Source organism: Vicia villosa, unplaced genomic scaffold (genome assembly GCF_029867415.1).
Source record: "Vicia villosa cultivar HV-30 ecotype Madison, WI unplaced genomic scaffold, Vvil1.0 ctg.001217F_1_1, whole genome shotgun sequence".
In the NCBI taxonomy this organism is placed as follows: Eukaryota; Viridiplantae; Streptophyta; class Magnoliopsida; order Fabales; family Fabaceae; genus Vicia; species Vicia villosa.
The window spans coordinates 388,142-400,059 of record NW_026705539.1 but is presented as its reverse complement, the minus strand read 5'-3'; the positions used below and the strand labels follow the sequence as shown (position 1 = coordinate 400,059).

General features: G+C 26.9%; 1 protein-coding gene across 1 annotated transcript; it reads right to left on the bottom strand.

Annotated features, from left to right (window-relative positions):
- Positions 1 to 10,004: 10,004 nt before the first annotated feature.
- LOC131634071 (uncharacterized) lies at positions 10,005 to 11,480 on the bottom strand. Its single transcript, XM_058904752.1, has 3 exons — positions 11,027 to 11,480; positions 10,645 to 10,715; positions 10,005 to 10,415 (listed from the first exon to the last, which is right to left on the bottom strand). Exons 1-3 carry the CDS (start codon positions 11,314 to 11,316, stop codon positions 10,168 to 10,170), a joined length of 609 nt encoding a protein of 202 aa, XP_058760735.1. The 5' UTR covers positions 11,317 to 11,480; the 3' UTR covers positions 10,005 to 10,167.
- Between the last annotated feature and the right edge of the window lie 438 nt (positions 11,481 to 11,918).

Below are 11,918 nucleotides of genomic sequence, written 5' to 3'. Positions count from 1 at the left end.
GTTTTTATTGTAAATTATGATAATATAATATGCGTATATTGATGAATAATGTAATAATAGGCTGTTCTCTCATACCAACCCTACCTTTCTTATCCGCATTGCTGTTAGGAAACAAAAGCATCATGCAGTTGGTTTTTTGAGTTGTGGCTATTTAATATCTAATCAAAAAACTTTATTGTCCTTACTTACACACATGACAGATTGATGATAATGTTATCAATCTCAGATACAACAAAACATTATATGTACAATTTTAGTTGGCAAACTTGGCATAATCTTTCCAGTTATTAAATACATTTTCTTTGGGTACAATAACAAAGTTTATACATTATTTAAAATTTCAACATTATTTAAAAATGTGGGCTAAAAATATTTTTTATAAAAAAAATGAAAATTCATACAAAGATTTAAAGCGAACAATACTTCATTCACGTAGTGACGTGGATTTGAAATCGATTTGCATTTTTTAAAGGAGTATATATAGAATTCTCATCATGAGTTACATTTCTTTTTAGAAGATATTATAATTATCTAAAATTTTCTGTATACCATAATCATCTAGTGCAACTCAACCAAATGGAGGCACAAAGAGAGAAGATCCAAATGAGTGCGACATTTTCTGCATCCTTACATATTTATAATTCACTATCAGATGAAAATATTAGGTAACATTTTCATGAGAATTGCCCTACTGAATGTGCTCATAATATCTACAACCACTCTCGCTTGGTTCCCCAGAGTCACTTAGTTGTATATAGTTTTAATAAAAAATTATTGTAAATATTGTATACTTTAATAAAAAAATACTTGGAAATTACCCGTGCAAAGGGTTTATTATAAATATCATTGTTATTGTAAAGTGTTATTGAAGTAAGAAATGGATAATATTTTAGAGAAATATAATGTAATTTTTTATATATATAATTGAAATTAATAAAACAGATAGGAGAAAGTCATTGAAGGTTAAGTAGTAAATATTAACTGAATACAAAAAGTTGTAGGTTCAACTTCCGATATTAAGTTAAAGATTATTCTTTTTACTCCATTTTTCTCACAATGAGTGATTCATTTGGAATAATTTAGTGTCCCAAAATGAATGATCCATTTCAATTTTCAATAAATTTTTTCCAATTCTACCCTCTAATTAATTAAACTTTCACAATTTTCAATACATGATAAGGGATACTATGGTAAAAGTATTATTCTCTCTCTTACTTTTCTACACTTTTCTTAATATGTGTGAAATGGTGGACTGAGTCACTCATTGTGGGACGGAGGGAGTAGCATTTTAGTATCCCTGAATTTAGTTAGGTATCTGTATTCTCATCCAATCAAACAAGATTATTTAGTGTAATGTCATCTTTTGCATTATTTTATTTTAGAATAAATTCAAAATTTAATTAATTTGTCTGTATCGATACCGTACTTACTATGGGTACCTAAGAATTTTTTTTATTTATAAAAAAATTAACCTTTGTATTTGTTTAGTGAAGTTTAAGTAAAAAAATAGGTAACCCATTTATTTTCATATAATTCAAAGATAAATATTTATTTACAATTAAGTTAATATAAAATACATGTTCTTCTTATTTTTTAAACATTTTTTCTAATAATCACGATGAGATTGTATTGTTCTCCATAAAGATTTAATATTTAGTTAGTTCTTGCTCACATGCAAGAGAAAAGGGTATAAATTATCAGATATCATAACCTTAATCAAAATCTGTTTCAAATGTTCAAAAATTTGTATCACAGATTCACTGGATCATATATATCACATGATAATATAGTTTGTGTTGAATTTCCTCTTAGGAATATCTATCACATTTGGCCTTTTATATGGATAAGCATATATGGATAATTAAAGCTGTGCGTTTTATTGACTTTTGAAAAGTTGACTTTAGCCTCGGCCAAGTCGAAGCTACGTTTATAAATTTGACTTTAGCATCGGCCAAGCCGACACTAAAGGTAGTTGACTTTAGCCTCAACGGAGCCGAAGCTACAAGTTTTATTGACTTTTATAAATTTGACTTTAGCCTCGAAAACTCCGACACTACAGGTTTTGTTAACTTTTGAAAAGTTGACTTTAGCCTCGGCCAAGCAAAAGCCAAGCATTTTATTGACTTTTGTAAATTTGACTTTAGCCTCGATCTAACCGACACTATCGATTTTGTTGATTTTTGAAAAATTGACTCTAGCCTCCGTCTAGCCGACACTAATGTTTTGGTGGACTTTACTTCTTTAGTGTGGACTAGAGCTGTCAATATGGGCTACCCGGCCCATATGGGCTTCAGACTTTTTAGGGCCGGGCTCAAAAACCCATTTTTAAATGGGCTCTAATTTTACTACCCAGGCCCGGCCCTGTCTGGGCTGCGGGCTACCCGACCCTAAATGGGCTTCGGCCCTAAACGGACCCATTTCTATAAAAAATTAAAATTTTCTCCTTATTTTTGTAATTAACCATATAATTGCATGCAAGAATGCATTAATTATATATATATATATATATATATATATATATATATATATATATATATATATATATATATATATATATATATATATATATATATATATATATATATATATTAAATTTTATATACAAAATTATAATTTCGAAATAATCCATATAAGTTAATAATTAAAATGTAAAACAACACATTAACTTAATTTAAACTATCCAAAATACATCACAAATTATATAATGTAGCACAAATAATTAAATAACTTGTTCCAACAAATTTTAAGTTATAAATATTCATGACAATTATAATTTTATGATAATTATAACAAGAAAATGTTATAAATTTTTATAATAATTATAATTAGGAAAGGATAAATTTTAATTATATTAAAAATATTTAATTTTTTCGGGCCGGTGGGCTACCCATGGCCCATACGGGCCGGCGCATATTTTTTAGGGCTTTTTAGGGCCGGGCTAAAAAAGGCCCGGATGTAAATGGGCTCGAAAAATGAGGCCCAGACCCTAAAATTTTTCGGGCCAAATGGGCCGGCCCATGGGCTTCGGCCCATTTTGACAGCTCTAGTGTGGACTGAAGATTAACCTCGATGTAGACTCGGTTTAACCGGCACTAACTTAGGCACGGCCTTACAGGCTGACACTAACATGTTAACTTCGAACCGTTTAGCCTGCCTCGTCATCGAAGCTAATCCAACACTAAACAACTTGTAGTGTCGATTTTTATCCCTTTAGTGTCGATGTACGACCGACACTAAATACTGTTTTTCTAATAGTGTTTAGGTATATTCACATAAGGTTAAATATTATTTAAATATTTAAAAATATATATAATTAAATTTTTTTTTTATGGATGTGTGTCCAAAGCTTGGTTCTAAATATTGTGCCCACAGTAATATAAAGGTTGTAGGGTTAATCAACTTTTAATTTTATGTTTTTAGGTTATAGGCTGGTACTATTTTTCTTGTCTCCCACTACAACGGACCAAATGAAAAGGGAACTAGACATCAAGTCTCTTCATCAAGTGAAAAGTATAAACTTCCAATCATCATACTTCTCTAATAATACATAATTTCACATAAGCTCGATTGACAAAATTATTATAAGCAAGTACCAAAACAACCACAGTCCAATAATCTATCATTATGAGCAAGTACCAAAACAACCAACGTCCAAACATCTATAATTATAAAAAAAAATTAGAAAAAACTCTGCCACCTGTTGTGATCTCATTCGGTTCAAAAAAAATAATTTTTCTAATTTCACGCAAAAAAATATTCAGTTTTTATAAATCATTATTTAAAAAACGTCAACAACTCAAATTTTAAAAGGACAAAATTTAGGTATAATTTTTAAGGTGTAATTCTTACTATTTTTCAATAAAAATATGATTAATATACTTAAATATCATTTAATGAGCAAAAATAGGAGAAATTTACATTCCGTGTAAAAGAAAATTATACATTTTGTCCATTTATAAAACATGATTAATTGTAAGTTATTATTAGCTAAAACAAGAGTCATTTATTTATATATATATATATATATATATATATATATATATATATATATATATATATATATATATATATATATATATATATATATATATATAAATATAACTTACCCTACATCTTAACAATTATTTTTTTAATCTAATATTTGAAATTAAATAATCGTTTTCTCCCTTAATATTTAATTACTTATCATTTTTAACCATTAAATTAAAATGAATAAGTGGTAAAGATGTCTAATAACTTATATTAATTTACTATTTGAGTAAGAATATCTTTCCTTTATATATATATATATATATATATATATATATATATATATATATATATATATATATATATATATATATATATATATATATATATATATATATATATATATATATATATATATATATATATATATATATATATATATATATATATATGACATATCATATGAGAATGACATATTGACATGAGAATGAATCTGAACCATTGGATTTTAAAATAAATGGTGGAGATTATGGGTGGATTTTTTTTCTCTCTCCTACAACGTGAAAATGAATCTGAACCATTCGATTTTAAAATAAAAAATTACTTATTATTTTTAACCATTATATCAAGAAGAATCAATGGTCCAGATTTGGAGTAAGTTATAATAACTTATAACTGGAATAAATATATCTCTCCTTATATATATATATATATATATATATATATATATATATATATATATATATATATATATATATATATATATATATATATATATATATTCGGTGAAAATGAATAAATTAAATGAGAATATGAAAATGAATAAGAACCATCCAATTTAAAAAGAAAATGTTGAGATTAAATTATTGTTTTCACTAAATCATGTGCAATTAAAAGGAAAGAAAAATCATTAATCAAATTTTAAAAATATCTTTTAGGCTTAATTGGTCTCTGGGTCCTTTAACTTAATTTAAGAGTTCACTTTGATCCCTTATTTAATAAACGTTAAATCCCTTAAAAACTTTTCCGTTAACTAATTTGATCCATTCTGTTAACTTTTAACCTTAAATGTGTTAGGTGTGACACTAGTGTTGAGTGTCCATCATAGACTTTATTTTTTCTTTTAGTTTTAATCATTGATTTTTTTTTTTGATGAATTTCACACCTTGGATCTTGAGAGTCCATTAATAATTACTTTACACCATCAACACATAATACTCTTTAGGTATCTTCATCTTCTTCTTCATTTTTCTTCATCTTCTTCATCACCATATTCATCAAAAACTCATAAATTTCTAGAAAAAATAAAATTTATCAAAAACTCATAAATTTCCAGAAAAGATAATATTCATCAAAAACTCATAAATTTCCAAAAAAATAAATCTCATCCAATATTGATAATATTTTAATAACAAACAAATTGTACACCTCTCTTCCATAAAATTAAAATCACAATGTCAAACTTATGGCTACTACTCTTTCTATTTTCTATTATGTGTAAAGAAACAAATTAAATAGGACTTGTTTGGAGTTTATTTACAGTCTCTCATGTTGATTATTTATAATGTCAATGCAAATCATCATGGAACTTGGAAATGAATCGGTGTCAGTGGTGAATGTAAACATTTTGAAGAACCCAGATTATGCTTCCCTTTTAAAACCAAACATCCTCCCCACAATTTTTTTCCAGAAACCCATTTGAAGAACTTACCTTAAATCCAAATAAAACCCAAAAGAAATTTTGTTGCTATTGCTACCACAACTACACGAAGAAGACGACGAATGAGAAGATGAAAAAAAGATCTTCAATGTCATAAGCAACAACTCTTAGTTAAAAATTTATAATTAGTGTTATAATGATTAACAAGATCAAAAATAGGATTAATAAATTAGAGATTAAGTAATTGTAATCTATATTGAGTTTTAGGATCTAGAAAAATTCTTAGAGAAAAGTTCTCGGATTTTAATTTTTCTGGAAATTTGATGAAGATGGTGATGTAGAAGAAGATGAAGGAGGGGAAGAAGATGAAGATAGGTAAAAAATGTTAGGTGTTGATGGTGTACTGTAATAATGAATAGACTTTCAAGATCCAACGGTGTAGAGTTCATCAAAAAGATCAAATGGTTAAAATTAAAAAAATAAATGAAATCTATGGTAGATACTAACAATAGTATCACACCTAAGACATTTAGAGTTAAATTTAACGAAATGGATTAAGTTGGCTAACGGAATAGTTTTTGAAGTACCAAAATGTAACGTTTATTATATACGGGACTAAAGTGAAATCATAAATTAAGTTACGGGACCAAAAGATGTATTAAGCCTATCTTTTAATTCTTACCATTAAATATAAATCTAATGATTGTTATTAAATTCTCACATTCTCATATAACTTGGAATTTGTTCAATTTAATGATATAATATGTTTACTTATTTAATATTAAATGCAATTTGTTTTTTAAATGAGATTTTCTTTTTGAATTTGTTTTATCTCTCTCATTTATTATTATTTTTCTGTTCTCGATTTTTAGAATTTTAACTTAAACAAAAAAATTAGAAATTTTGTTTTTTATTTTATTATTCTAATGTATATTATGAAAAAAAAATTCTATTTGATCTTACACATAATATCAAGGAACTTAATTCTAGGAAAGTTTTTTTGTTCTCGGTTTTTAGAATTTTGACATAAATAAATATATGTAGTATTATTATATGAATTATCACTATATAAAATAATTTTTATTTTTTAATTTAAAACTATGTTATTTTTTATATAAATATATGATTTTTTTAAAAAATATTCGATCCGTTAATTTTTCTACTATAATTATCTTAAAAATCGTTATAAAATTATTAAGAATATAATTATCTTAAAAATTGTTATAAAATTATTAAGAATACATTGATCCCGTTATCTAAATACTTCATTTAATTTTGAATTAATTTTCAAAAATTTCATATTATTATTATTAATATTATTATTATCAAAATTTGCAACGGATATTTTTATTGAATTAAAAAATAGAATGAATAAAGCTTTTGTAAAATAAAGCATTTTGATATTAGGCTTAAGATCAAATAGAAAAACTTATTTCATAATATATATTACAATAATTAAAAAAAAACAAAAATTTGTAATTTTTTATCATGTTAAAATTCTAAAAGTCGAGAAAAGAAAAATAATAGTTAGTGAGAAAGATAAAACAAATTATAAGAGAAAACTTCATTTTAAAAACAAATTATATTTAATATTAAACAATAAAACAAATTATATATATTAAATTAATAAAATTCTAAATTGAATGAATAAATGAATCTTTGAATTAAAAAAAAAGGATAATATTTAGTGTGAAAGTAAACTTTAACACCTGATGTCAACGGATTAGTGACACAGTCTAATTTTAACACTAGAATATTTTTATATTTACATGCCATATTAAAAAAGAGTAGATAAGAAAATTTATAAAGAAACAATTTAATCAGTTGATAATAGTACAATTTAATCTCTCTGTCAACGACACTTCTAAAAAAAAAAAGAAGTAAAAGTGTATTTTTATTAGTATCATGTTACCAACACTCACATATGAAATTATGTTTAATTTATTCATTTTTAAGATCAAATGTCAGCATATTAATATCAGTGTCCGTATTTCATATTGAATAAAATGAATATTGAGACATCATTAATATTTTTTTTTCTCTCAACTTCTATCTAGAAGTTTCCATTCATCCTTGTGAGAGTTACCATTTTCTTATTTCTAAATCTTCCTTTTTTTTTCACCATGTATTTATCTCTTAAATAACTCACACCAAAACTTGAAAAACTCATTTCTCTTTCTTTCTAAAAAAAATTCAGTCATAACAGCAATTACTCAAATTCTTCTTCAACTCATTTGAACTCTTGCATATAAAGGATCATTCTCAATCAATAAGTAAATTAAAGAACATCATCCTTTTTATCACGTTAAAGTTATATCATTCCTCTACATCAAGAATCAAAAACTTCTCCATATAAATCAATGCACGTACGGTAAGCATGAAACCCTTCCATTTTGTTCTTCTTCTTGTTCATCAAAATGTATATAGGTTATGAGTTACTATTTGAGACGAGTTGAAGCATTTTTTGGAGTTCAAAATCATGTTTGACGGTCTATTTTCCAACATACATGTTGTCTTTATTGTGTTCAATACTCGTATGAGTTGTTGAGTTTGACCATTAAAATATGAATATAAAACTTTGAGTTCTAGCTAACACACATGTATATATAAGAGTGATGAAATAATATGCCTTTTTCTGTTGAAAGTATAATTTTTGAAGTTAGATTTTATTATTTTAAATACACAAATTACAATAGACAAAGGTTAATGAATACTTTAAAAACTACTACAAAAAAAGTATATATATATATATATATATATATATATATATATATATATATATATATATATATATATATATATATATATATATATATATATATATATATAAAATCCTCCTTCTCATATATAAACAAATATTATTTTTTAAATTTATTGAATAATTGATATACTCATTTATTTATAAATTAAATACATCAATTATTTATTTAATCATCTTTGTCTTTATATATGAAATATGAGGAATATAATTAATTTATTGCATTGAGAATATATATATATATATATATATATATATATATATATATATATATATATATATGACAATTTTGAACAATAGAATATAACCTATGTAGGCTTGAAAGACCAAGATTTTTTTCAATTACTCATTTATTTGTATTCATATAAAGTTTTCTATTAAATTATTTTAATTGAGTGTAGTTTGATGTACAAAGTAGTGGAAAAATATGATTTTTCAATATCATATTCCCTTCATCTCAAATTATAAAAAAAAAACATTTATATTTATTCAATTAATAAAAATATAATAATTTAATATATGACTTTTTTTTCTTTTCTTTTGAATAAATTTCATGAAAAAAATATAAAAACAATTTTTAATAATTATTTGTTATGAAGAAAATAAGATGGAGATATCAAATTAAATATAATTTCCATTCAATTTTTTTATTAAAATAAACAAAAAATATTCTTGAAAAAGATAAGTTTTTGGAAACAATTTAATTAAATAAATTAAAATTTATTTATTTACAATTTTTTCACAATTATATTCAAACATAAGTTTTGATCTTACGGTTATTCAGAATTTTAGTCCATTAATTCATTTGAGTGACCCATCCTTATTTCTCAAATATACTCACTCTCACTCTTTTTCCCATCTTGAATATGCTCATGAAACCACATCATAGATGGTTTGAAGGAGAAAAGCAAAAGGGTAGCAAAAGTATTGGAACTTCCAAAAGCCAACTAAAGCAAAGAAAAAAAATAAGCGTTTAAGAAGGATAATGAGGTAAAGAGATGTTCATTTAAGACTTGAGAGAGTTTTAAATTTTTTATTATATTCTCTTTACATATCTTTATAAATGAAATTTCTTTCTTATTTTGCAATTCATATTGGATAGTATTGAAAAATTGCTATGCTTTCTCCAAATTGATTAGAAATATATTTTTGTTTTTTTTTTTTAAAATAAAATTCTTTTATATTTAAATTTTATTAGTGCCGAGGCAAACAAGATCTTTTTGAGTTTCACTATGATTTTCTTTCTTTAAGCAAAAAACTTGATCCCTCAGATATAAATTATTTAACTTCTTTAAAGAAGTATGTTTATTTTAGAAAATTTCTTTAGCCACCTCCCTATGGGGTCACCCCAGCGAAAATCCTAAAATACCCCTGCTTCGGAAATGAACTTCCGAAGCGCTTTTTTTTTTTAAAAAAATTTCCACAATTCGGAAGTGCATCTCCGAAAACACCTCATGGGGGATGTCTTCGGAGATGAACTTCCGAAAACACCTCATGGGGGTGAATTCGGAAATGAACTTCCGAATTATGCAGAAATTGTGTTTTTTTTTTATGTTTTTTCTTAAACTGTCTCGCATTTTAATTAAACGCAAACGCCAAATAAAAATAAGCAACAGATAAACTGAAAATACTAAGATGATAAATCCAATCCAAAAACACTGTGCGAAAGATACAATCCGAAATCAAAACAAAACAAAACAAAACACGTCAAACAAAACAAAAACACGTTATTCTGCCCGACGAGCGTTACAAAATACACATCAAACAAAACAAAAACACGTTATTCTGCCCGACGAGCGAACTCCTCCGAATGAAGATAATTATACCAATCCTCATCCCACTCAGTCTCAGAACCATCAGCGTTGATCATGACTCTCACGCCGGAAGACTGAGCCTGCACGTTCGAGCCATGGACCCCCAGGGGACGAGAAGCAGAACCAGTCAAAACCTTCTTCTTCTCCTTCACCTCCTTCACTCCGCGAGAGCACGAGGTTGAAGAACCCTTTCTTCCCTTAGCGCCACCCATTCCTGCGTAAAAATGAAGAAAGAAAGGTCCATGAGACCTCCTTTTATAAAAGAAGAAAGGGGACAAAAACGCTTGGGAAACAGACAAGTCATTAAAGAACAAAGACGTTGGAAACCAGCGACACGCCGTCAAAGAAGTCAGAACGCATGCACACAAACTTCAAAGAAACAGGCACAATAAACAAAGGCGTTAAAAATAAAGTACTTGCAAATTAAAACGGACACTCCCTACCCTCTCTAGCCGGCGCAGTCTGGGTCTCCCTACCCTGTCTGATGCGTGCTGGTTGGTTGTCTGACATGTTCCTGTAAACAATTGAAATCGATTAATATGCGAGACAAAATAAAAAACTAAAAAATTTGAACTTCTGATACAATTCGGAAGTTCATTTCCGAAAACTGGGATGGAGGTGTTTTCGGAAATGAACTTCCGAAACATCCCTGCGATGGAGTTTTCTGCAACTTCCATGGCAGACCCCAAAATCAAACATAAAACAAATTCAAAAAGCTTCTAAACAACCTAAATACTACTAACAACCAGTCCATATATCATTTATGCAATTGAAACCCTAAATAACATGCATTTGAATAATGAATCTAACAAATTTAAAACTTACAAATTGAGTGATTTGTGGGCTTTTGAATGTTGTATAGCAATGTGATTGGAGCCTTGATGCAGCCTTGGAAGTGTGTTTGCACAAATTTTCGCCTTTGCTTGTTTTTGATTTGAGTTAGGGTAAATGAATGGGGGAGGGGGAGTGTTTTGATAAATCTGCATAACGCGCAGCATTTCGGAAATGAACTTCCGAAATACTGTTTTCGGAAATGAACTTCCGAAATAAGACAATTTTTTCAAGAAAAAAGGCGTTTTCGGAGATGCATCTCTGAAAACACCTTTTTCTTGCATTTTCGGAAATGCATTTCCGAAGTCAGGGGTAGTATGGGGTTTTCACCAGAGGTGGACTAGAAGGTAGGGAGGTTGGCAAAGAAATTTTCTTTTTTTAAGGGTTTGAGCTACAAAATTTTGAAATGCATGGAATAAAGTAAAATGATACAAAATTAAAATAAATAAAAAAGCATAAAAAACTTGAATAATTGGCTTGCTCTCTTTCCTTTTCTCCTTTTTATATTCACGTGTGCACTATCTTTTCAAAACTTTGCTTTGTGCCAATATCAATTTTGATTAGTGATGTAACAAACAATTAGGAATACAAGTAAAATGTCACATTATCTAGTTTCACTAATTGACTAACTCACATTGAGTTGTCTTTATATTAGCCTAACCCTCATTTAATTGAGGGAAGCTCGTCTTAACCTAAACATACATACTTGTCTATTTTAGCTAATATGATATTTATTTTTAGGTGTAAACAAATTTTTCATTAATTGTATTATTGGTTGGCTTGATTTGTGAGATGACGCCTGTAAACACTAACTAGCGCATGTGACAAAAGTAGTTGTTGTAAACCCTATCTCGACTAATGAATGGACAAAACTCATTATCTCTTG